Genomic DNA, 26,558 nt, shown 5'->3' with positions numbered 1-26,558 from the left:
TACACACGCTTTATTTTTACATTTTTATAAAATATTTTAAATAAATAAACAGGTTTTTTACTGCGCAATGTCCGACACATCGGAGAACACAACAACTATACCCGACACACAACCCAGCCATCAGCCTCGGAAAGAATCAGGTCCAGTGCAAGTGGCCATGGATTCTATTGACACTGGTGTTGGTGTTGCAGAGCAGCCAGGCAGTATTCGCTTGCACGCACAGCGTATATGCGTCATTGGGGCAGGTCCAGCGGGTCTGGCTGTTGCACGCGTGTTTGTTGAAAACAAATACACCTCGGTCACCGTGCTGGAGCGCAACAGTGACATTGGCGGCGTATGGTAAGCAAAAAAGAAAACAATTATGCAATATTGAAAAACAAGCTCCTAATATATTCTCATATTGAAAGAATATGATCAATTCAGCCACTAAATTAATGCGCCCCCTCTAGGTGCTACACACCGGACTCAAAGTCCCACTATAACGTGCCTCAGGACTCATCGGACCACGCTAAACAGTTTGGCTACGATGAGCGCAGCTCATTGACACATGGGTTCCCCACTGCGCTGTACGACGACCTCCACACGAACCTGCCCACAGATGTCATGCGATTTATCGACCATGATTTCCCAGAATCCACGCCCGAATATCCAAGCCGCTGCCACGTCGAGCAGTACGTGCGCTCCTACGCTGATACCCACGACCTCCACCGGCTGATTCAGCTCAACAAGGAGGTTATATCGATTAAGTATGACGCTGGGCAAAAGCATTGGGAGTGCAAAGTGCAGGATTTGTTGAGTCCCGGGCTGCCGCCCAAAGCAATATTGTATGACGCAGTTGTTGTGTGCTCGGGGCGCGCCAACCACCCGTACATTCCCGATGTCCCAGGTCTTCGAGAGCTCGCTGAGGCTAGGCCGGGCTGCATTATGGCTGCGAGGGAGTACAGGCGGGCCACGGACCATTGCGGCCAGTCCGTGCTGGTTGTCGGCGGTGCGTTTTCGGGCTCTGACATTGCGCGCCAGCTGAGCTACACCGCCGGAAACGTGCACATATCTATGACCAAGATAGAGAAGGGCCCAGATAGCGAAATGGATAAAGACATGCCTGTAGTTGGCGTTGACGGCTGCAACCCGCACAACATGCCTGTGATACACCCCCGGATCGAATGCATCATGCCTAATGAAATTTTGTTTACCGACGGAACAGCCATGCCCATCCCGGACTGCATAATCTACGCCACTGGGTACCTGTACGTATACCCGTTCATCGACAGCAACAACCCGCAATCGCTGGCCTACCGGTTACCGACCCACCACCAGCACGCCAATAACGAGCTGGCAGAAGCAGAGTTGCCGCCGTTCACTGATGGGCACAAGGTCAACGATATGTACAAGTACCTCCTGTATATCCATAACCCGACGCTAGCAATTTTTGGCATGCCATTCAGAATTGCTCCGTTCCCGTTTTACGAGTACCAGGCGCACTACCTGGCCCACGTGTACAAGGGCATTGTGCCGCTGCCCAGTCCCGAGCAGATGCTTGATGAGTGGAACAAGCTGGTCGCCGAGTTTCCAGGAAAGAAGCTGAATGAAATGGGCATGCTGCAGATTGACTATCGCAATGACCTGCTGGACACAGTTGACCGATTTTCCGAGTCCAAAAGTGACAGTGGTAAGCGGCTACACCGCGTTGAGCGGGACTCTGCGTGGGCTGATCGGTGCTTCAACACGCTGGTGAATCGCAAAAGACATTTGGGATACTAAAGAACGACTTTACAAACACTTACAATTGGAAAGTACTATTTTAATTAAAGTGTTATTATTTTTTTTGGCATATCTTTAATTCGCAGATATCTTGGGTGCGTTGGCAGTGCTGTTATTGCTGGCGGCAGCAGGAGCAGGAGCAGGAGCAGGAGCAGGAGCAGAAGCAGCGGCAGCAGCAGAAGCAGCGGCAGCGGCAGCAGCAGCAGCGGCACTTCTCTTTTTCTTCTTCTTCTTATCTGACCCTGAAGCTACCGCCTGGGCGTTTTTGTGGCGCATGGCCTCGCGATGCGCCTTTATTGAGCGCTGGTCAAACGCCATGGTGCCATCTGTGGCCTTGAACACAGCGTTGCGCTCCTCGGCCCTATCCAGAATACGCAAAACCTTACCCAGGCCCTTAGTGCGGCCCTCGCGGAAAATCAGCCGGCTGTCAGCGGCAATGAACTCGGGGTGCCTGATAAACTGGAAGACAACCCTTGCCCGGTCACCCGTGCGCAGCAACGACTCGTTGTTGCTGTCGGCATGCTCAATGGACAGCACCCGGGCAGTCTGCCGCACGGAGCCGCAGTGGACCATGGCCTGGTACTTTTTTGTGATTGTCGTCGAATGGTACAGGACAACAATCTCAGCCTCGAACGTCCTGGATAGCTGCTGCGGGCAGGCCATCTCGGCCCCGCCGCTTGCCAGCTTGCCTAACAACACCATCCCCTTGCGCACCTGCGACCGCATAACCTTTTTCAGGACCATCGAGACACTCTGGCCGGCGTATGCGGTCTGCACCTCGACGCGCTTGCGGTGAACGGTTTTGACCACAGCAGAGGAGAAGTTGCCGTTAAAGTCTGGGCCAATCCACACGTTGTCGTTGGGACGCATTGTGCCTCTGGTGACAATGCCCGAGACAACTGTGCCGACAAAGGGAACGGCAAACACCTCGTTGATGTCGAAATGCATCTGCACGCTCGGCACTGCTGCCGCGTCCTGCGCATCGCCAGGCTTTGCATTGCGGGTCCTTCTGGCCTGGCCAGAGACATCGGTGCCCGAGGCATCCTTGGCCAGCCCGTAGGCAGCATACTTGCAGTTGATCGGCAGGATGTTGAGGAAAGTCTGCAGGCAATCGACCCCCTCGCCGGTCACGTTGCTGATCTGGAACACCGGGCACACCCGCTGGTTGATGCACTTGGACGCCGCCATAACGACCGACGCGCGGTCCTTCACGGCAATTGGGATCTTGCGGCACCCAGAGCTGCGCAGCACCCGAGTGAGCTCCTTCAGCGTTGCGTCGAGGACGTTTGGCGGACACATGTCGATTTTGGTGATGATGACGAAGACCGGGATGTTCAGGGCCAGGGCCAGCCCCAGATGCTCGCGCGCCATTCCGGTCAGTCCCGCGTTAGCCGCCACCATCAGCATGACAAAGTCAGGCGCCCCGCCAGCCATACCAAATACCGTTGTTTTCAAGTATTTTTCGTGCCCGGCCAGGTCCAAGAAGGATACAAGCTTGGATGACCGCCTGCAGACTGCGTCCCAGCCCAGACGTCGGTGGTTGTCGGTTGTGTGGCGGACAGGCGCACCTGATATTTTGTCAAAGCCAAGGATCTCCAGCCCAACCGACGATGTGCGTCCAGAGTCGAGCTCGTGCTGGTGCCGGAACAGTGCCACACGCGCTTTGCCGCGCCCGTCGTCGAGATGGCCCTGGGTCAACACGCCCAGCATTGTGCTTTTGCCGGCGTCGACGTTGCCGACCACAGCAACGCGCACCTCGAGCATATGCTCGACGCCGCTCGGTTTGCGCCGGACCAAATAGTAGGCTGTGCGCACCTGCTGCTGCTGCGGCTGATGGGAGGATGGAGGGGCTGATGTGGCTTCAGAAGCCTGGCTCTTAGCTTTGCCCTTTTTCTGCGACGATGAAGCAGAAGCCACGGTGATATCTCTTGCATACCTCACTGTAGCCCTCTGTCCCTCACCTACTATTGACCCCACAGCCATCGAGGGCGACCCTGCAGCCGCCCCACTGTCATACAGTAGCTGGACAAACGCGTCCACCGACGAAAGTTCGGCAGCTTTGCCCAACGCAACGGTGACGGCGGAGACATCGGAGTCAATCAGAGCCATTGAAAACTCGCCCTCGCATCCGCCGACCTCCAGCATTATCTCGCCCTGGCCCTCGTCTAGCCGATTGGCAAGGAGCTTGGCCAGGTACTCTAGGTCATCTGTGGTTGGAGCCAGAAGCCGCTGCTTGAGTGCACGCTCGGTTTCCATTGACTCGGGTGTGTCGTCAGTAATGTCATTGGGCGCATTGCTGCTGGCTTTGTCCACGAGCATGTCGAAGAGCGACTCGTCGATGGCGTATTTTTCCTTGGTCACTGCCGCTGCTGTCTCCGATGCCTGGCTGATATTCATTGCAGAGACTTTGAATGATATCTCGTCCGACATGGTCAACAGGCTGTAGTTTTTTGTGAAAGATATAAAATGAATAGAAAAGAAAAATAGAAAAATAGAAAAATGAAATGAAAAATAGCTTTCTTGTTAAGAGGCGGGATACACAAGATGCTAGAGAATTTGCTAGTTTTTTTCGTGGATATATAGAGTTGAAATAGGAAATTTTGAAAATTTTGTAAGTGTATATGAGTATGAGTTTAAGTTTGTTGAAGACAAATAAAACAAGAACGAAACAGAGCGAAAAAAGAGAGGAAGTGAGAGTGCGTAGGCAGAATCAAATACACAATTTATAACGGACAAGAACAGCAACTGTCAAAATAAAAAGAATAGTGTGTAAAATAAAAGAGTCAAAAGACTAGAAAGTCAAAGGGAAATTAATATAAAGGACAAAACCCAAGAATTGCTATAAAAATATCCCCTTGCAAACAAGCAAAAAAGATTTAAAAGAACAAAGAAAATTATTACAAGGATTCAGTTTTTTGAAACAACTGTAAGTAGAAAAATAGTGCAGTTGCCAACTTATAAAGGAAAAAAGCCCCCTCTCGCCTTCCCCTTCCCCACACGCAAACACACGCGTATTCATACGAGCCCATTCGCTAGCATACAAACGCACCCCCGCGTCTTTTAGAGAAATAAATCCCGCCTGGGTCTCTCTCCTTTTCATATGCACCCAGGCCGCCCTAATTTTTTTTTACTTTTATAGAGCATAAAAAGAAATAAGAGTGTGATTGATGCGCAGTAATGTGACAAGAAGACGTCACACTTATTTATTTTTTCTTGCTTTTAGACCTAAGATAATAAGTTCGGGCGGGAAAAAAAGTATGTTGGTGACTCTTTGTGGCCGCAAGAGATGTGGGTTTTGCCAGTATTTTTATTCTTTCACTTTTCTTGCCTTTAAAAAAGAAGTGTGTGCCAAGCACAATACGAATTTTTTAAAGAAACAGCTGCGGCTTCCCCCCTTGCCCGTGATTGTTCTGACTAACATTGCCGCCGGCCCGCTGGTTGCTGCTATTGCCAATGCTACTGCACCCCCTATCAAAAACGTAGCAATTTTTAGGGACACAATGGCCGCTCTATTAGCAATCTCATTAACAATGAGCTACGTTGGTTGAGTCATTTTCTCCTCTTTAATGATAGGCTTCCAGCAAACCGAAAAAACCAGAGGAATTGAAAATAATGTATTTACTTTTACTGTTTAAAAAATTAGGACAAGAGAAATACAGTATAGACATTGGTTTTAGTGACAGAAAAGGGACTACAGCGAATCCTTAAAGTTTCCGGATTCCAGTTGGGCAGGCTTCTCCGCGCTTGTAAACACCTTGTTTTCTGTCTTGTCGACTACCTCACACCCCATATTTTTTGTTTCCTCAGCTGCCTCACATACCTTGCTCTCTGTATTCTCGGCTGCCTCGCTGGCTTTAGCACAGGGCTCAGCAACTGGTAAGTTCAATCTCAAATATATGTTTTTGATACTGCCCATCAGCAGTCCACCCAGCACGTCAGCCATTGTTATTGTGTTGTAGCTGCTGTCGCCCTCCAACTTGTATGTTGTTTCACACAGTTTTATAGTATACCCGATGGGTGAGAAATGGTTGTATGTCAGCTGCAGTTTTCGCGTTACGCCTAGAAGAAAATCGCTTATTGTGCCCTTTACGCCGACGACTACCTTCATTGGATCATTGTTTAAATATCTAACGTTCAATATGTAAGACATTGTGATGTTGAATGCTAAATCTTGAATATTGAATATGTACAGCTATATAAAGTAGTTATATGTATAAGTAAATAAATAAATTAAATAATGAATAATGAAATACAATGCAAACTGTTCATCTATTTTGCGACGAATGCCAAAATTATTAATAAACCCCGCTCACGCCGGATTCAATGTTAAATAAATTCCTTGACAGAAAATAATTCCGCCTTGTTCAGCCTTTTTAAACCATTTTCTTTGTTCTTATTATTAAAGCAAAATAAAATTGGCTTTGTTTGCTTTGTATAAATAAGAAGGGATTTGAATGGGCAAAAAAGTCTGCATTGTAATTAAATAAAAACCAAGAGAAATAATTGTTTCTACGCCAATTTTTTATGTGCCACATGGACGCTTTTTTATGTACTATACATTCACAGTTTGTTAATTTAATTAGCACTATCTGTTCAATCTTTTATCAACTTAATATGTTTTAGTTTGTTGATAATATATTGTCACCTATAGTAATAAACATTTTAAAATGCGTAAAGGAAAAATGCAAAGCAAAAGTCTACCAGCTTTTATTTTTACTAGTAAAAGTATAGATGTTGCAACAAGCTCACCTTAAGTTAAATAGTATAATTAATCAGATCAAAATAATACTTTGCCATATTACTATTCCAGTTCAGTATTGATACTTGCTTCTTTAATTTGCTACGGAATGCCTGAAAATATATTCACTGTCAACATATTTAAAGGATTTATAATGTTGGTGACGTTACCAAAAACACCAACGAGACCACCGAACCTGAGGCCTATCAAAAATTTGGACCACAACGTTATCTAATGACATTCATCAACAAACGCCCGCGACACTGTCAATGCACTCTTATCGAGGGAATCTAGTCGGCAACAAGATTGCCGACGTTTCCACAAGGTTCCACGCACTCCTGTAGAATATTCTTACTCTATTGATAAACAGACAGAGCGTCGCAAGACACTGTTCAAATTCACCTCCCAGTGGTATAAATACGCTGTGTCCAAGTTAATGCCAGACCAAGAAAGACCACAGATATTTGATTAAATTCCCACTTCTTTGTTAACCACACAAATATATTTGGTTTAATTATATTTTAGATTCTTGAATGTGTCTTGTGAGGCAAGGCTATAGATTTATTTTCCAAGACCACTGTTATTGTCTGTCATAAGGCAACAACAGTAGTGTAGCATCCCCACTGATTTTGCTACCTCCATTTTTATTACTCGCCATCTTATTTTCATTTTATCTATATATGCTTGCCTTTTTATTTTCCCCCCATTTTTTAAAATTGATTTTTTGCGCTCAACTCTACATAGATGTGGTTGATAGCAACAGTGCCAATTCTACAAGGCCGACTTCAACCACTTCCCTTTTTTGATGATGGAGATGAATGCAATGATTCCCTTCATTTCAGGCCTGACGCCCCCCCCCCCGCTTTTGCAGGGCGCCAGAATGAAGACCCCAGCACCTTAGCACAATGAATAATGTGCTGTGTTAAGGTATTGCAGCTTGACAAAATGTTGGCAACAAGTGTAATTACACTGCAGCCGACCGGTGCAGACAAACTTTGCTTCTTGGCAAAGTACAGCGACCAATAGTCAACCAGAACTGGACTGCCGACCTCGCCGGTGAAAGCGAGCAACCAGTGCAGTCAATAGTTCCGTCCCGGTCGGGTGCTGGTCGGCATATGTGGTAGTGAGTCAATATTCGGCATTGTCAGTCAGTTGACGTGAAAATACATTGCACACCTGGTCTTCTTCAAGTTGGAGTGTTTTGATGTAATATATCATCCGCTGTGCAAAAGCACCAGGATCTTCGTTTGGCGCTCTGCGAAGGTGAGGGGAGGGGGCATCAGGCCCAGAATGAGTAGAATTATCAGGTTCATTTATATCACCGAAAAAAGAGGCTGAAGACGTGGGCCAGGTAGAACTATTTATGTCACTGTTGGTCGATTCCGGGGGGTACAATGGGGGAGGGGCACAAAAACTCAATTTTAACTAATTTAAAAAGTGGGAAAATAGAAAATGATGAGCGACTAAAATAAAAATAAAATAGAATAATTTAAATAAAATAATTGAAGTGAAAAAATGAGATGGGAAGAAAGAGAGGTGCTACCATTGTAGCAACCCAGCAGTCTACAGAGTTACAATTAAATAAGAAAAAAGCAACTAAAACATATTGTATGCAAGTATTAAAGAAAAGAAAAGTCCAATCAAATATCCATATCAAAATTTATCTCTAGCTCTGAGTCTGTCCACACCCAGTCAGGCATTGGCTTAAAATATGGTGTATTTATAACTGTTAGGAGGCAGGATTGGAACAGTATTCTGCGGCGCCCTGTTTGTTCACCCGTAGAATGGAAATACTCAGCTGGCATCTGTGGAAATTTGTAGAATTGTTGACGAGGCTGTTACTGACTAAATCTATCTTGACAAGCATGTATTGGCATTTGTCACGGGCGTTGGTTGGTAGATTTAATTTGATAAAAATTGTAATACCGGCATTGGACCGGTTGCGATTTCTATGAGGTTCAATGGCAAAAATAATTTATAATAAAAAGCAAAAATATTGGTAGTCGTTAATTATGTCATTAGATCATTAGTATTAATTGTGTTACCAATTTCAGAGTGGTTGATTAGCTTGTTTAATCAGTATATCGTGATTTCTTGGTGTAGTCGGTTATCACGTCTGCCTAACACGCAGACGGTCGCCAGTTCAATCCTGGCAGAAATCACTCTTTTGCTACTCATTACATTTAATGTTACATTAACATCTGAATATGTTTTTTATTTGTTATTAAGACAGCTATTCATTTATGAATTTATTTTAATTAGATTTTTGTTGTTTATTAAGTTGCGGACATGAACAAAAGTTACTTAGCAAGGCAAAATACATTGTTCATGTTATTTTGCTTGCCTACTTGATTACCTCGCTCAATTGATCTATTTTCTGTCTCGCGACTGGCCCATGATGATATGTGGCTTGGTGATCTGGCCATGCATGAACAAGCCCGATGCAAAATGGGTTTCACTTTTGCGTCTCCTCTTTATTTTCTGCTTCGTGTGCCAATTTGTATTTTAAACTTTCAATTAGTGTCAAAAAATAAACTAGGAGAATGGAATCAGGCTTCGACTCGCTTCGAATTCAATTGCGCCAGGCTGTCGATGAGTGCTCAGCGCGCGGGCTAGTGTTTGCAGCCAAATGGGCAGCCGAGCAGCTATGCAGCCTATCGGCAGAAGCACCGACAATTCAAAAGACATTCGGAGCACCAATGTTCAGCCCAAGCATAATAACACCCACACCGAAAAGCCGACTACGTGTACCACCCAGACACAGCGCAATAAGCGAAGACCCCAAGCCGAGCGACGGCAAGTGCAGCAAACAGGACCGCGCAGAGCGCTGGGACAAGCTGGATGCGCTGGAGCAGGACAAGGTGGCACTGGCAAAGTGTCTTTTTGACATGCGCGAATTCGACCGCGCAGCGTATGGGCTGCAGGACTGTGTTGGTCCGCGCGCGCAGTTCATCCGGCTGTATTCGCAGTATATGAGCAGAGAGCGGCGGGTATGTGAGAGCGGCGGCAGCAGGGATTCTGAGGGGAGAGGCAGGTTGCGGGTGGCTGGCGAGGCTGATAGCGACCTGGTGGCAATCCGCGATGAGCTCGAGGCGTCCAACTCTGATGACGACCTGGATGCATTCGGCCAGTACCTGCTGGGCATGGTGCTCAAGACACTCGGCCAGAGGCCGGCGGCACGTGAGGCCTGTTTGAGGTCGGTGCGCGCCTTTGAGTTCAATTGGAGCGCGTGGCTGTTGCTCGAGTCGTGCATTGATCAGCGAGAGTCCATTGACCGGCTTGGCGGCGAACTGCCGGACGGATGGATGCGCCACGCCTTTCTTGCTCATCTGCTGCTGGAGGTATTCGGTAGTAGCAGCAATAGCAGCAGCGGCGGCGGGAATAATGGTGACGCGTTTTCCATGCACTGCCAGGTGCTTGAGCAGCTGTTCCCGCAGAGCCAGTTTGTCATTGGGCTGCGCGCCGTGCGGCACTACAACATGCGCGAGTTTGAGGAGGCCCGTAGTCTGTTTGCCACGCTGCAGGGTTTGGATCCATATCGGCTGGACCTGGCGGACATCCACTCCAACATTCTCTATGTGATGGAGGACCGCGCACGGCTGGGCGAACTCGCCCACCGGTGCTCTGACCTTGACCGGTTCCGGCCCGAGACCTGCTGCGTAATCGGCAACTACTACAGCCTGCGGCGCGAGCACGAAAAAGCTGTCGGGTATTTCCAGCGAGCGCTCCAACTGGATCGCAACTACCTAGCGGCATGGACGCTGATGGGCCACGAGTTTATCGAGATGAAGAACACTGCAGCAGCCATTGACGCCTACCGCCACGCTGTCGACGTTGATGACCGCGATTACCGCGCCTGGTACGGGCTGGGCCAAACCTACGAGATGCTGAATATGCCGCACTACGCGCTCAACTACTATATGCGCGCCGCCACCCTACGCCCCTATGACTCCCGCATGTGGTGCGCCTTGGCCAACTGCTACGAGCTCTCAGCTCAGCCGACCAAGGCTATCGACTGCTATCGTCGTGCACTAATTGGATCTGCCGAAAGCGAGTTCCTGGCAATTACAAAACTGGCACGGCTGTACGAGAGTGCCAGCAACCGGAAGCTTGCCGCCTACTACTACCAGTTGTTATATGAGCATGCGCTGAAGAATGGCGCTCAGGCAGCGGCATCAGCAGCAGCAGCAGCAGCGCCGGAAGGCAGTTTTGGAATTAATGCTGTCTTTTCTGCGGGTGGTAACGGTATTGGCGGTCAGGACGAGTTGGCTGCAGCATGCTTGTTTTTAGCTTCATTTGAGCACGACCGAGGACGCACTCAGGTGGCGCAGCGTTACTTGGCGCAGGTCATTGATGGTGCGAGCAGTGGGGGCGCTAGCCAGCAGAAAGTCGATGAGGCCAAGGCCCTGCTGCGCACGATGACAATGGGTGCATTGTAGTTAGTGTATTGTTAACATGTTAAAGTAGCGCTACTCAGATTTAATAAAACAGACAAACGGGCATATGCACAAATTCACATATGCACATATGCATATGTGAATTTGTGCATATCGCCATGTTGTCATTGCTTCTATTGTCTGCTTTATTACATTTTGTTTGATATTAGAACTGGTATAATAATTGGGGGTTTTTTGTAAACCATTTTTTAAACATGGCCAATTTAAAAGCCATCAAATATCCGTGCCCCCTCCCCCCCTTTATTTTATCTCTCACAGCAAAATTTTACGCAGTGCAAATTAAAGTCACTAAAAAGCATTGTTTTTTATTTGGTTGTTTTCTTGTGCTTGAGCGTGTACTCCCAAAGCGCCATTTCAGCTGCATTTCCATGTCAATTTTTTGGTAAAAAAATATCTGTTGTGGCAAAAAAACAACAACATTGCTCACCAGGGTAATAAATGTGATATTTTACACTAAACTTGTAATTACAAAAATATCCGTTGAAAATTTTCTATTATAATACAAGTTTGTCAATCATTCAATTCAGAAAAGTCCGACAGATTGTTTTATTAGTATTTCCAGAGTAAAAAATATTAGATGATCTCTTTTTCAATTTGAAAAATTAGAGACTGCGAAAAAAGAACAAAAAAATAAATACTAAAAAATGTGAGAGATTCAAATCGAGCATGCAGGTCTACATATGAACCCAAGGCTACTTGTATATATTCACGTGATCACTAGTTCACTCACCAATATTAAATCATTCAAGGCACAATATGCCTTCTATTGTTTGTGTCGTCACCAAACAAATTATTGCCAATGTCGACAATTGCAATTCAAATAAAACATGCATATAAACACATGGCACGAACAAAAATATAACAAACAATTGTTTTTGGGAGGGAGGGGAAGGAATGAGAAAATGCGAGTCCAATATTAGGACTAGCGCAATGTAAATTGTCCCAAATAAGAAACAAATTTGTCATTGTCAAGGATGTCCAAAATAAGAAATTCATTCAGAGAAAGTGTAAGCAAGTAAAGGGGGAGGCGGAAGAAATGTCCTATTTTTTGCCGCACACAAATAATAATGTGGTTTCTTTCCTCATGCAAAGCCTCCGTCGATTGATCCTATTTATTCTTCTATTTATTTATTAGCCAGTTGTGGACAAATTTTCATTTTTATTTTAAGCGAGGGTTTTACTCTTAATTCCAGTCTGCTTTTCTCAACTTATCCAATACGCTTGCAGCTGAGGGTGGGAGCAAGCGAACGGATGAATGGATGGATAAAATTATTTAATCGAGGATTGGATGGGTAGATAATACCCAACTTTTTTTGGTGGCCCTCTTATTATTTAATTAAATTTTCTGGGTTACTTTATTTCCGACATCTTTGTCTCTCTTCATCCTCTTAGCCAACCAACTTATATTACGCTATACTTTGTTTATCCTCTTTCTCTCCCCCTTTTTATTTTTATTATTATTTCAGGGTAGCCTCAAAACAAATTCGGGGGCAATGAGCAGCGGCTTCGGGGCAGACTTTCAATTCAACCAACACAATGACCAAAGTGGCGAGGCCGACGGCAAAGACAAAGTAGTGTGCAGAGACGGCCGTGTCTTCCATGCCTGCGAAATATGCCGCAAGCGGCGGTCGCGCTGCGACGGTAACAAGCCAAAGTGTACGTCGTGCGAGAAACGCGGGCTCAACTGCGAGTACAGAGCGATGCGGAAGCGCGGACGCCACGGCAAAAGAGCCCTCCCATTTTCAACTGGAACCGGTTTGATCGATGTTGAAATGACCGGCGATGGTGACTCGTGGTCATTGGGCTCGTCTGCCAGCACCATTGGCTCGAGGCCGCTGACTGCGTCGACGCTGGGCGGCGGCAGTGGTGGAAGCGCTGGCATTGCGGCGATGCATGGTGACCCGACGATGAGCCTGCTGGACTCGTTTCCGCCCTTTTTCTCTATTCCCTCAGACATATCTATGGCCGACGAGGGCAGCCATGGTCGTGGTAATTCGGTGGCGATGGACTCGATTATCAGCGCCATGGCTTCCCCTCCAGCGACGAGCAGCGGGGTTGGTGAGAGCAGTAGGAATCCATTGGCCATGCAGGGCCCAGCAGATTTGTTCATTAGCGCATCCCTGCGCGGTTCTGCCATAGTAGAACGCTCTGCCCTGACATCTGCCTTCCTCGAGTCAATTAACAGCCAGCAGCAGCAGCAGCACCACAGGCAGTCCGTGTTTCTGGGCTCACCATCGCCACTGCTGCCTCCACCTCCTCCTCCGCCGCCAATGACATTCCGCTCGCTCTCGCACTCTAGTAGTATGTTTGATTCGCAATCGATATGCACCCAATCGCCAGTGCCGTCATCCGTGGGCTCGTCCCTATCAATGGTGACAGGAATGGCCTCCCCCATTGGCCTCGGCGGCATGATGCAGACCACCTCGGCGAACAGCAGCTTGGGACCTGGCCAGTCTGCGTTTGCTGTGCACCAGCAGCCATACCACCAGTCAAATACATACGGATTCAGCCACAATAATCAGCATCAGCATCGGTCGCATAATCAACAGCAGCAGAATCCGCTTGCGCCTTCGATCCAGCAGTCAATGTCGACATCAACTGTCAAAGCACCAGAGGTCACTGTGGCGGATGTTGCAGTGGCGGCTGAATTCCAGTTTTCGCCGCCGCATTTGTCTATGGTTCCAAATACGCCGTTAGGCAATATCAACATGAATTACAGCAACAGCATCAATAGCAGCAACGGCGGAAACAGTGGAAGCGATGCCTCCGCTGGGAACAACACGTTTAGCCGCAGTGAGCAGGAGGTGGCCGCTGCTTTGCTGGAAACGCACCCCTTGCAGACCCAAACTGCTGCTCATTCACAAGCCACACCAGCTGCTGCGACGGCAGGAGTGATCGGCTCTGTGCCCGGACACGGGCCGAGCAGCAGCGCGCGCATGCGGAGAAACGGCCTAGGGGTATGGACGATGATCGATCCCGCAGGTACCACGGATAGTGCTGCTGCCACGGAGGGTGCCGAGGGTAGCACGGGAACCAGGCGCCAGCGCAGCGGCGAGTGCAGCCGGACAATCGTCGAGGAAGAAGAGGTGCTTGATGGGCTAAACGCCGACGGTGCGGATAACTTTGGCAGGCCGCTTTTTGACGTCACCTCGTACCCTCCGCCGGCGGCCGGAGAGCTGGAGGAGCACATGAACGGGATCTTCGAGTATTTCTACATGGGCGTACAGACGCTGCACAAGCCGTCGTTCCGCAAGCGCGCGACCAGCGGACTGGTCTCGCCCGTGCTGATCTATGCCATTATGGCTGTGGCCAGCCGCTACTCGCGGCGCCCCAGCCTGCACTCCCTTAACGGCATGGCATTCCTTAACGGCGACCGCCACGCATCGACAGCCTGCGGGCTGGCCAGCATCCAGCTGAACCACGGCGACCTCGGAACTGTCGACACGATCCACGGCATGCTATTCCTCTCGGTTTACTTTATGGGCCAGGGCAACATGCTCAAGTCGCGCATGTATCTGGTCAAGGCCGTGTGCACAGCGCGAACTATGGGGTTTCAGAATATGGACGCGACCTTTCTGGCGTCCAGCCCGATGATCGCCTTCAGCGGAACCTTTGACCGCCAGCATGAGGTCAAGTCGTTGCTGCCTGGCGCCTGCTCGTGTCCAAAATCGGTCAGCGATCTGGTGGAGCTGGAGACAAAGCGCCGGATCTGGTGGTTCCTCGTCTTTGTCGATTATTTCACTGCCAATGTCATGAATGTGCCACTGGAGATCCCGCCCGACTCGTACTGTGTGCGCCTGCCGTGCAGTGATGAGGAGTGGGTGAGCGATACGCTGAGCATTGGGAATCCTGATGACCCAATTCCGCCGTACCAGCCATACCATCAGCAGCAGCAGCAAAATAACCAGAACCAGGGGACGATTGCAGGCAGCAGTAGCAACAATGCTGCTGCCGGGTCGCTCGGCGACTTTCTCTCTCAACAGCAGCAGCAGCATCCCAACATCCCGATTGACATCATCTTGCCGCGCGACCTCGGCTTTGGAGACCGCGTGTCATCGGCGCAGCAGGGTGCCGAGTACTTACGGCTCAACGGCATCCACGACTGCCACCCACCCTGGCTCTACCACCCGGGTGCATTCTACCTCGAGCGGCTAATGATTGAGTTCTGCGACCACCTGCGGCGACTGAACAACTTGCGCGCGCTAGCCATCCGCTCTTTCTTCCATGTAAACCCGATTTTTCTCGACGAGAGCTACCCCTACCTGAGGCGGCGGCGACAGGTTGTCTCGTGGGCAGATCGGCTGGAGAAAGTCAAGGCCTCGTGGTCATGGCTGCACCTGCAGCTCAACAAATGGCTCGACTCCATCTTGCTGCGCTTCTCCGAGGTCATCAACCGAGTACCTTCGGACCAGTATAACCGCCAGTATCGCCACCAGTATTATTATTATCTAATCGCCGCACACTCGACTATCATAATGTCGCATGGTGTTATTCTGCAATTGTACACGGACTTTTCGCGCTATATTCGCCAGCAGCAAGAGCAGGAGCTGCTCCAGCAGCAACTGTACCATCAGCAGCAGCAGCAAGAGCAGATGCGCAGCCAGTCGCAGACTCCCGCATACGGTCACTCGGCTTTTTCAGCGGCCATGCCCGCTGACCCAGCAACGCTGCTTGGTGCAGCAAACAGCCACATACCAGTGTCAGCGGCAGCGGCAGCGCGGCCCTCGTGGCTATGCCCAGGCGCGCACACACCGCCAGTGGACTATAGTAACGGCTGTGGTATGCTGCTGAGTGAGGGCCTGTCAGAGTTTGCCATCGGCACGCTAGGCAGCACCATGCCGTCGCTCATGAACATTGCGCAGGGTCTGGCGGCCAATGGGGGCAGCAGCAGCAACGGCAGCATGCAGGGGTCATCGATCTATGGCAGCGTCATGGGCAGCCCGGTGAGCGGCAGCGGTATGAACATCAACGGCAACAATGGTACCTACAATCATGGAGGCGCAGCAGCGGGGCTTGACGACATGCTGCACACGGGGTTTGGTAGCTTTGGAAACATGCTGCCAATGCCTGGGCCAGCCAATAATAATAAAGGACCGCAGTCAGTGCTGAATGGGCCTAATGCCGCCAGCAGCATCCTGTGCGACCTCTCAGACATGGCCATGCTCGCCTGGGACGGCTGCGTGTCGACAGCCGACCAGCTGGCATCGATCCTGCGCGGCAAGCACCCCAAGTTCGTGCTTCTCGGCAGCCTGCCCCTGGAGGTCTTCCGCGAGCAGGTCCTGTCGGGTGACGCCAACATTCTGTCGCAGCCAGGCTCGGCGTTCAACGCTCCAGGCACGGGACCTGGTGCCGACAACCCCATACTGTCCGACCCCGACTTTTACATGCGCTTGCAGCCGTCGACCGCCTGGTGGATGTTTCTTGTCGCGCAGGTGCAGGTTGGCCACATTAAGCGCTTGCTCAAGGAGAGCGAGGGGTCATTCAAGGTACAGGCCAAGCGCAAGGCGCGCGCTGCCAAGGCTGCGACCACCGATCCAGTGGCAACTGGCAGATCGGACGACCCGTTAGACTCAACAATGGCACCTGCAGAGTCAATGGCTGTCAATAGCAGCCAGCAGACTCCTCCCGCCGCTGCAGCTGCAGCTACCGACGCTGCAGCCTCTGCATCCATGTTTGTCCCACCCGGAGATGGCTCTAGCAACATGCCAGCAATGGATGGCAACGCCGAGCAGCTGCTGGGAATGAGCCAGCGGCTGCAAAAGCCAGCCAACCGCATGCAGCCACTGTCGACCAGCATGAACAACTCGGCCATAATGCTGGCCACCGCCATGCATATGTCCAATGCTGCGCCGGCGCCGCCTACGCGCCAGGCAATGGAGGACCGTGCATCGCTGAAAACCAAGGCCTTGCGGCTGGTGCGCGCCTATGAGAACCTGTCGTGTATGGTAAAGGTGCTTGAGGGCATGCAGCAGTACTGGCAGTGCATGGACTATGTCAGTGTCATCCAGGATATTCTTAAGGGATCCGAGCGGCCGCTTCACTAGAGTATTGGTTTTGTAAATGTCACCAATGTCACCTCTTTGTGTGTGTGTTGAGTATAGATATTCTGTACTTTGTAATTGCGTAAAACTGGGGTTCGTGTTCATAAAAAATTATTACAAAAGAAAAGGAGCTTTGAAACGGACCGAAGAGAGATGTGAAAGAGAAGTAAAAGAGAATTAACCAAAGAGAAAAAAGATCATCACGACAAAAGCCAAAGTAACTCAGGAATTGCGTCCATTTTAATTCTTATCTCTCCTGAACAAAAGCATGTGTGGCTCAGGCTCATGGATCATATAATGCAACCAGCCATACGACTGGTGTACGCCTAGGCTGCGCCATTCGTTATCATTCATCAAGCGTGGCGGATGCGGCAGGTACTTCCTCAACCCCTCGGGGATCGACACATGACGGTACTCGTGGTCGTCGTCCGAGTACCGTTCAGAGTAGTGGATTTCGTCGGCATATTTGACCGAGTCCAGCAGCTTTTGCTCCTCGAATGTTAATTTCGGACGCGCGTCAATGCCGTTCTTCTCCTTAGCGGCTTTGTCCTTTGGCACGGCCATCATTTTCGGTAATAATAACTCGATAGGAATAGTGTAGTGAAATTTGGGCTTTGAAAAAAAAGAAGAAGGATAGAAATGGTCGAGATTATTTAATAGCTAAATTGAAAGAATTGAGGTTTTGTTGTGAAAGAAGGGTGAAAATTAAAAAAAACGAAAAAAACAGGGAAAAGAGGAGACCACACCAACACCATGGATTCCATTTCGCGATTGATTCTCACTCTTGATCATCGCAGATTTCTTGATTTATGCGCCCTTTTTTGGTTATCGCCAAACTTTGGCATTTTTGCAAGCAAAAAAAACACGAAATGTCGATGTGATGATCGATGCGAGCATGCTCACAATAAACGCGTTTAGTTTTTTTGTTTGCCCACACGCTTTTATTTTGGCAGTTCTAAATTCCTGGTAGCAAACATCTTTTTTTGCTACTGCTGATGCTTTTTGCTGCCAAATAATTTGTTACAGTATAATTTATAATTTATCTTTCTTTTTACTTTAATTTGTCCTGTACCATATTGCTATTTCCAATAACGGGTGTTACTTACCGCTTTACAGCCCTTTTCACTCCCCGTCACCCCTCTTAAGCCCTCCCTCCCTCCCTCTTTTTTCTTACATTTACTTTCGCTTATTTTACTTTTTTATTTTTTATTCAATTCAAGAGACTTCAGCGCTCGCCGGCCACCTGTAAATTATAAATGACTTTGCCGTCGTCAGATTCCACTATGGACGCGCTGACTCTGTCAAAGTACGACGACCTTCTGAGCGACGTTTTGCTGGACCAGGTGGGGCTGTGGTTCACGACGCGCAAAATGTTCCCGCGCTACCGGCCGGCGCGCACCAGCCAGCCGGCCATCTTGGACCTGGTCAAGCGTGTGGCCACAGGCGACCTGAAGATCCCCGCAGCTGTCGACGAACTGCTGGTGCAGGAGTACATCGCGCCGTTTCTCCGGCACAAGTCGGCGCTGCGGGTGGCGGACTTCCGACTGCACGCCGGGCGGTACTTCTCGATGTACCTGCCGTCGGCCGGCTACGAGATCAGCCAGACCGACCGCTACAAGGTGGTCACAGGTCAGAGCGAGGCGCGCATCGTGGCGACGCGGCGGTACACGCTGGGCATGGTGATTTCGCTATGCTCGGGCAGCGTTGCGCGGCTGAGCGATGCCGAGATCGACCGCATGGAGCGCGAGCGCGCCGACTTTAGCGTCATATGGTGGAGCAAGAAAAAGAGCATGTGCTTGTTCCTGGGCCCGGCGCGCTTCGTCAACCACGACTGCGACTCCAACTGCCGTTTCACGGCGCTCGGCTCCGATGCCATTTGCTTCCAGGCGCTGCGCACTATTGAGCCCGGCGAGGAGATCACGACGCACTACGGCAGCTGCTACTTTGGCGACGACAACTGCGAGTGCCTCTGCGCCACCTGCGAAAAGTACTCGCACGGCTGGTACGAGCGCCACAAGGTCGAGGATGGCCGGGCGGTTGCGATCAAGCCGCTGATGAAGACTCCGCCGGCGGAGCCTAGCGCGGCGCCGTCGGACGTTGAATCGGAGGCTGGGCCTTTACTGGTGGCCAAGACTGCTGATGGCATGCGCACACGCAATAGGGGCTTAAGATCGGTGACGCCGGCCAGCTGCCTGCCAAAGAGCACGCGCGACCGCATGGCTGCTCTGGCCCTCCAGGCTGGCCTGACCCGGTGCACGGTCTGCCGCGACCTGCAGCCGGCCGCACAGCCGCTGACGCCGCCGTCCTCTAGCGAAAGCGACGATGCGTCTGCGGTAGCACCAGCAGCAGCAGACGAGGCTTCCGCCAAGGGCGTGTGCCGGCGGTGTGTGCGCCATAGCGCCCTCTTTGGGGTCTCGTGGCCCGACCGCCAGAGCCGCCAGGGCCGCCAGGGTCGCCAGCACGCGGCAGCGCGCAAGTCGCCGGCTAAGGCCAAGGTTGCCAAGCTGAAACGCGCCGGCAGCAGCAGCAGCAGCAGCGACGGTGCCGATGACTCTGGGGGCTCCAAGAGGTACCGCGCGCACGGCACAAAAAGCAAAGCAGACCCCACAATCTTCGATGGCGCTCAGGGCCCGGCGCATGCCACCGCGGCGGAGATGTTTGCGGCCCTGGCTAGTGGCACCCCGGTGCTGGTCGACCCGCTGGACCCACAGGCTGAGCACTGGTGGCCGGCGGTCATTGTCGACCGCGAGACATTGACGGACGCCGAGGGCGTACAGACGATAAGGCACCAGGTGCGATACTTTGAGGACGGCTCCTACTCGTTCTGCCAGGCAGACGAGATGCGGTTGTTTGATCTCACGCAGCCGCCGTTTGCTGACTGGATAAAAGACTCGGATAACCAACCGGTATTGAGGGACCTGGCTATGCGCCGTGCCATCGCCTACTACGAGTGGCGCTTCCTGGCCCCCGCCCAGCGGCTGCTGCTGCTGCCAAATACTGCGGAGCAGCAGCCGCCTGCGGAGTGCCACGCCGGAATCAACGAGGTCATGCTTCTGCGCCGCGTCTACGACAAGCCTGTGCTGGACCAAACCCCGATGACAAAAGCACTCGTTCAGTTCAAGCACTTTTTCTCTGCGACATCACTGAAACCACCATCCTCTTCTGAAGAACAAGGTGCTTCTGCCAGCAACAGCAGCGGTTGCTCGTTAGTGTCCGGCGGCGAATCCGTAGACTCCATTTGCCCTTACTTGCATTCCCTGCGTGATCTTGTGCATGTTATTGATGCCCGCGACTGCAAAATTTACAAGGCACGCATAGTACACATTGAGGCAATGTCTAATGGCCAGCGCCTGGGACTGTATTACTATGTGCATTATCTCGGCTGGAACGAAAAGTTTGATGACTGGGTACCACCATCCCGCATTATTTACAATATATGACATTTTTTAATTTATGATTTATAGCTTACTAATTTGTCATTTTATGATATATTCTAAAGCAGCATGTGGACAAACACCGCTTGTGAAAAGTCTCAAATAATTTGTTTCAATGTGGCCATCTGAATCGCAAAACCGCTCATGATTACAAATATGTTTGTTTTGGCTCGATGAGTCACTGCCTTTAAATAAAATAAAACTCGATAGCGCTATTGTGTTATTGTGCTATCAAAAACCAAAATTACAAATGGCAGTGTTGCACAGACTGAAGATATGGAAGTGGATGTTGAGGTTGAGAATCGCGAAACAGGTTTTCGCCTGCGTGCCGATTGATAGGACACTAATTGGATTATGCAGACACAAATTAGGGAGGCATAATAATGATGTCTAGCCATGCTCCCCATTTTGCAGTGCACACACACAAAAACCACAACACTGACCTGCCAAGATACCGGTCTGCTCACAGAAGATCCAGTTCTCACCAACGAAGTGCACAATTGGTGAAGTGCACAATAAAGACGAGGCACATATATGAGATGAGGCCGGCCCTAGCAGTATTTTAGAAACATCAGTAATAAAACCTTTTATAAAATCAACCCCATTTTCTAACACTAGAAAACTAATGCTCTTCACACCCCCTCTTACTATAACAGCAGTATCAATTGCATTGTTCATTTTCTTTTGTGCCTTTATTATTCAATGAAAAACACACATATCAGCAGAACTCGCAATCATGAATGCCTAATTTGTAAATTTGTATCTTCCAATTTAATCGAGTTCACTTCAAGTAATAGCAATTAATTAGTAAAAATGTAAATTCCTAAACATAAAATAAATATGGCTACATGTGGAAAGTTTTATTATGGATTTAAAAAGCGTTTTCCCAAGCAAACCATTGTTCACAATGTATGCAGTAAAGTACCATAAAATCGTCATCATTAACAGATGATTAACCGGCTCTTTCTGCAAATTGACAGTACATGTTTTTGAAAAGGTTTGCCCTGATTTAATTCGATATACAATTGATGATAATATGAGTAGCAGTTGGTAATGAGATAAACGCAAAATAAAAATATCGCAATTGTTTCTTTTTAAATAAATTGACAAGTACCAATACCATTTATCATAGCATTTTTAATTAGGGTGTCTTTAAACCTCCATTCCTAATTGTCTTTACTTTTTAATACAACCTGGTTGTAAAAAATACGCAATTGTAAACTAATTTTTATCAATATGACACATTTATATTTACATTCTGAATGCACAATTCAATGAATAGCCATTTTTGGCATGTGGCTTCGCAGTTCAGTCGCGAATTTATGCGCATTCAAAAAGATTGGGTTTAAAAGAGCTCAAGAATTTTGCAAAATATATACGTCAATCTTATCACTGAATCTCAATAAAAATATAATGAGATTTGTTTATTTAGTGAAGAAAAACAAAAAAGTGCACATTTATTTGTATTTATTGCGTTTTTCGCATTCAGACAACATATGCACAAGCTGCAAATTGTAACTATTAAACACTGAAAGACAGTAATCACACATATACCTACTAAGGCCGCTAGTTGACAAAGCAACGCCCTTTTGTGGTTCCTGAGACATACTATTTAGTTGCTTGATTTGTTGCTTGACTTGATTAACTAGTATATATATTAAGGTGAATTGCTATTAAAGAAAGTGTGCTATTATTAAGATATTAGCCAATCTATGTCACAAATGCATACTTTTATACCAATTTTCGATTTTTCCATACTGTAACTCATTCTGGCTTGACTAGTAATGGAAAATTATTGTATGCAGATACAATAACAATAACAATAACACAATTGTGCTATTGATTACAACCATCCTTCTGAATGACATATATAAATGCATGGTTTTACTTTTGTATGTGACTTTGCTGTTTAATGACAAACTCCAATATATTAAAAATAACTCGTGATCAAAAACGCCTTACATTGGGAATTGTATTTATTAATAAAAACATGTGAAATATATAGCCTAATTTCAATACAAAAATAAAAATTTATATTGTAAAACCAAATCATAGTGCTCATCCCCAAAGTGGTCGATTAGTTTATCTTTAGTATTAAATAACATTTGCATACTGGACAGAAAAATGTATATTTACAATTAGTTGACCGCCATGTTTTATCTACGTATTGTTGGCACATGTTAATACTTTTTTGGATTGTAATGTGATGTAAAACGTACTTAAAAATCAGTTAAATTCTGTAAACAAATAATATTGAGTATACAATTGTTGGTAGAAAATAAAATGGAATGCTACCAAATGCTATCTTTTATATAAAATGACAGACACTAATGTCTTCCACATGGTATATTGTTCAACCTAATAATTTATTTTAAGCATTTTAAATTTAATTGTTACAATACAGAAATAGCATAATTAAGCTATTCAAAAAAGAATCAGTTTAAAAATTGTTGCACACCTTTTATTTTTGTTATTGAATGTATTGTTATTGTATGGCATGTGATATTTACAGTTAAACTGAGGTTGCTAACATATTATACCATATCATGATTAAATATTTAAATTAATTTAAATTGTTTATTTTTCAAATTAAAGTAATCTTTAATATAGTTAAATTGTAATTTATTAGCTGTAAAAAACTACGCATTCACATAATAATTACTCAGCTTTTGTGAACAATTTTTATATGCATTTTTAGCTAAACATTATTCGGAAATGACAAGTTGCGCCATGTACAGTAGGCAGGATACTCAGCATAATTTGTTTGTACAGCTTCTTTAAAATAGCATTGGCACATATTTATGTTTGACACCTGTATTGTTGGATATATGTTATAGATTATTTGATAATAATTAAAAGGAATAAAATAAAAAGTAGAGAATAAAATAAAAATTGGTTTATGGCGATCGACTGATTAACCAGGCTTGGCTGTTTAGATACACAAACAATAAGTCACACAGTGACCAAAGGAATATGCTTTCTACTCTTTACCTTTCACAGTGCATAGCACTTATTTATTAAATATAATTTATATCATTATAGTTTATCTACACGTTCATAGAACGTTTTTCCTATATTCCAACACTTATCCGCTATGTTATTTTTATATAATATAAATACAACAACGCAAAACAATACATTGTGCTATTAAAACTACAATACAGGTATTTTCCATATTACTATTGTTATAATAAGAGAGGATGTGAGGAGTACTAGTTATCTAGTGTTATAAATGTAGGGGTGATTTTATAAAAGGTTTTATTACTGATGTTTCTAAAATACTACTAGGGCTACCCTCTTCTTATATATGTGCCTTGTTGCCTTTGTTGTGCACATTGTCAATTGTGCGCTCCGTTGGTGAGAACTGGATCTTCTGTGAGCAGACCGGTATCTTGGCAGGTCAGTGTTGTAGTTTTTGTGTGTGTGCACTCACGCGTGTGCATTGCAAAATGGGGAGCATGGCTAGACATCATTATTATGCCTCCCTAATTTGTGTCTGCATAATCCAATTAGTGTCCTATCAATCGGCACGCAGGCGGAAACCTGTTTCGCGATTCTCGACCTCAACATCCACTTCTATATCTGCAGTATATGCAACACTATGAGTATTCACTATTTTATTATACACTACATTATTCAATCTACTCACATGGATTTCCAAAACAACTGAGAATTATAAAGCTTTTGGGCAAATAGCTGTTTTAAAATTTTATTTTTTATTATTGTTTTCTATATTTTGGAAACTCGTTAATATAATTTTAATTTATTTACTAAACTTAAATAACTAATAAAAATGATCGTTTAAAGCACTCACACTATTAAAATGTTGTTTGCACGATCTGCAATAAAGTAAACAATCAAAATCAGCACCGTTATCATTGACAGTTTGTGCAACATTAGCTGCATATTGTTGACACATGTTAATTAATTTGCCTATTTGCAATGTAAAGATATACGTGAAAGTATGATTAAGGTGGTAACAAAATAAATTTATGGAATACAGTTCTGTTGTAAATAAGATACACACAAGATCATAGCGCCAGCATTTTATTTATATAAATTTACAAGCTCCAAAAATATTGATTGTGTATCCTTATATGGTTGTATAAATGTCTTGTTTTTAAAAATAGAATGTTTCAATAAGGAGATAGCGTTATTGTGTTATTGGTTCTTATTCTATTTTATTTTTATGCGTTCGTAATGCATGTGTATGTTATATGTTATATTCATTCCATGTGACCTTGCTGTTTAACCGAGAATACCAACGCATTACAACATTTTATGATTTAAAATTTAAAATAGGTTTACATGGTCATTATTTAAACAAGATGACTATCTATTAAGTGTAATTTATTAGTTAAAAATAAAGTGCTAATTCAAAAACAACAATTACTCAGCCCAATAGTTGTCAAAATATGAGCTTTCTGTTAACAAGGTATATAGACTATAATATCAAATATGTGATAAAAGGTATACTATAAATACTATACACTGAAGAGGTAAGAGAAAACCACTATAAAGGGTAGTTAATTAATTGATTTTAATCAACTAATATTAGGAACAATGGTATTTTCTATGAATATGAAACAGATACTCAGTAAGAAAATATTGGCGGCAGGTTGTACAGAAGAAAGGCTCATTGTCGTCGCTATCATAAGCTGTCTGCACGGATCTTTCCAAATAGTGTTGGCACATGTTTATATAAAATGATTGAGTTGTTGCGTACTTAAAAATTTAAAAGAAAATAATTTAAAGTTTGAATAAAGTAAATGTCTGTTGGAATGAAAATATAGCTGAATGATGCCACCATCAATTTATTTTATATCAATTGATTTGCAATAACATTTGTTCTTATTCTATTGGAATTGAGAACGTACCTGTATTCTGCATGTATTCTTGGAATTTGCAATTGCAATTGTGCAATAGAGCTATTGTGCAAATCACAAACGGAAACATCAATGTTTCCCCAAATAGTGTAATACCTATTCAAAATGTACATCATCCACACCACATGTCCCTTTATTTTCATGGGGTTTCTCAATTAAATCAAGAACTCCAACACAATTTAACAACCTGTGATTAAAAATGGAAATTCAAATTGCATAAATATTGTTTGAATAACCTTGGTTAGACTCAACAGCACAGCCACTATATATTATCTAATTTTAAATTTGAATTAAAAAAGTATGTGTCAATGAGTTGAGTGCACAAGTTGTGTGTGGTGTTCCAAATCATATTGGCTGATAGAACGCAGGTTACATTTTGTGCATATGAGCCACGGGTATATTGATGGTAGTTGCCCGACGCCCCTTGTGTTCAGTCTGCATATGTTTGTATTGGTTGATGACGATTAACTAATTAACCAGTCTTGGCTGTTTAGCCACACAAACAATAAGTCACACAGTGACCAAAGCAATATGCTTTCTACTCTTTACCTTTTACAGTGCATAGCACTTGGTTATTAAATATACCCTATAGCATTTTACTTTATCTACACGTCCATAGAACTTCCTATATTTCAACAGTTTGTTAAAATACAATTTATTAGTAAAAATTATGACATGGAAGCTCACATTATATGATACCCGACTTTATATATATACCACTGTTGCGCAGACTGAAGATATGGAAGTGGATGCTGAGGTCGAGAATCGCGAAACAGGTTTCCACCTGCGCGCTGATCGATAGGACGCTAATTGGATAACGCAGGCGTAAATTAGGGAGGCATTACATTGATGCCCAAACATGCTCCCCATTCTGCAATGCACACGCATGAGAGTACACGCACGAAAACCACAACATTGACTTGCCAAGATACCGGTCTGCTTGCAGAAGATCCAGTTCTCACCAACGGAGCGCACAATTGACAATGTGCACAACAAAGGCGACAGGGCACATATATAAGATGAGGCTGGCCCCTAGTAGTACTTTAGAAACATCAGTAATAAAACCTTTTATAAAATTACCCCTAACTTTTAACACTAGACAACTAGTGCTCCTCACACCCTCCTCTTACTATAACACCACTAAAATATGAATTCAAAATCTTAGTGAATCACAAGAATGGCAGCATTTCCCCGTACGCAATAATAGAATGATGTAAATCGCTTTTGTATTTATATCCCTC

The 26,558-nt window shown here is 46.1% G+C and overlaps 7 protein-coding genes and 1 non-coding gene across 8 annotated transcripts; 5 read left to right on the top strand and 3 right to left on the bottom strand.

The window, feature by feature from the left end:
* The first annotated feature begins 4 nt into the window (after positions 1 to 4).
* Positions 5 to 1,911, top strand: BX661DRAFT_187788 (uncharacterized protein). The gene is made up of 2 exons (XM_051537311.1): positions 5 to 339; positions 450 to 1,911. Exons 1-2 carry the CDS (start codon positions 68 to 70, stop codon positions 1,759 to 1,761), a joined length of 1,584 nt encoding a protein of 527 aa, XP_051389243.1. The 5' UTR covers positions 5 to 67; the 3' UTR covers positions 1,762 to 1,911.
* Positions 1,837 to 4,679, bottom strand: BX661DRAFT_165520 (P-loop containing nucleoside triphosphate hydrolase protein; the record flags this gene model as incomplete). Its single annotated transcript, XM_051533349.1, has 3 exons — positions 3,739 to 4,679; positions 2,831 to 3,582; positions 1,837 to 2,716 (listed from the first exon to the last, which is right to left on the bottom strand). Exons 1-3 carry the CDS (start codon positions 4,189 to 4,191, stop codon positions 1,837 to 1,839), a joined length of 2,085 nt encoding a protein of 694 aa, XP_051389242.1. The 5' UTR covers positions 4,192 to 4,679.
* A 703-nt stretch (positions 4,680 to 5,382) lies between these two features.
* BX661DRAFT_187783 (uncharacterized protein) lies at positions 5,383 to 6,029 on the bottom strand. The gene has a single exon (XM_051537310.1). The coding sequence runs from the start codon at positions 5,909 to 5,911 to the stop codon at positions 5,453 to 5,455; it is 459 nt and encodes a 152-aa protein (XP_051389241.1). The 5' UTR covers positions 5,912 to 6,029; the 3' UTR covers positions 5,383 to 5,452.
* A 2,558-nt stretch (positions 6,030 to 8,587) lies between these two features.
* BX661DRAFT_t117 lies at positions 8,588 to 8,661 on the top strand. Its single transcript has one exon. It is a non-coding gene; the product is annotated as a tRNA-Val (tRNA).
* Positions 8,662 to 9,042: 381 nt separating this feature from the next.
* On the top strand, positions 9,043 to 10,938 carry BX661DRAFT_146136 (anaphase promoting complex subunit 8; the record flags this gene model as incomplete). The annotated part of the gene is made up of 2 exons (XM_051533147.1): positions 9,043 to 9,200; positions 9,306 to 10,938. The coding sequence occupies 2 exons, from the start codon at positions 9,043 to 9,045 to the stop codon at positions 10,936 to 10,938; spliced, it is 1,791 nt and encodes a 596-aa protein (XP_051389240.1).
* Positions 10,939 to 12,066: 1,128 nt separating this feature from the next.
* On the top strand, positions 12,067 to 17,095 carry BX661DRAFT_187780 (uncharacterized protein). The gene has a single exon (XM_051537309.1). It carries the CDS (start codon positions 12,450 to 12,452, stop codon positions 16,998 to 17,000), a length of 4,551 nt encoding a protein of 1,516 aa, XP_051389239.1. The 5' UTR covers positions 12,067 to 12,449; the 3' UTR covers positions 17,001 to 17,095.
* Positions 17,096 to 17,102: 7 nt separating this feature from the next.
* On the bottom strand, positions 17,103 to 17,713 carry BX661DRAFT_187779 (regulatory subunit of cyclin-dependent kinase). Its single transcript, XM_051537308.1, has one exon. The coding sequence runs from the start codon at positions 17,562 to 17,564 to the stop codon at positions 17,238 to 17,240; it is 327 nt and encodes a 108-aa protein (XP_051389238.1). The 5' UTR covers positions 17,565 to 17,713; the 3' UTR covers positions 17,103 to 17,237.
* Positions 17,714 to 17,988: 275 nt separating this feature from the next.
* Positions 17,989 to 20,639, top strand: BX661DRAFT_156362 (uncharacterized protein). The gene has a single exon (XM_051533272.1). It carries the CDS (start codon positions 18,254 to 18,256, stop codon positions 20,435 to 20,437), a length of 2,184 nt encoding a protein of 727 aa, XP_051389237.1. The 5' UTR covers positions 17,989 to 18,253; the 3' UTR covers positions 20,438 to 20,639.
* Positions 20,640 to 26,558: the final 5,919 nt, after the last annotated feature.

Source organism: Kickxella alabastrina, assembly GCF_025024165.1.
Source record: "Kickxella alabastrina strain RSA 675 chromosome Unknown BX661scaffold_27, whole genome shotgun sequence".
NCBI lineage: Eukaryota > Fungi > Kickxellomycota > Kickxellomycetes > Kickxellales > Kickxellaceae > Kickxella > Kickxella alabastrina.
This window is presented reverse-complemented; position numbering and strand designations above follow the sequence as displayed.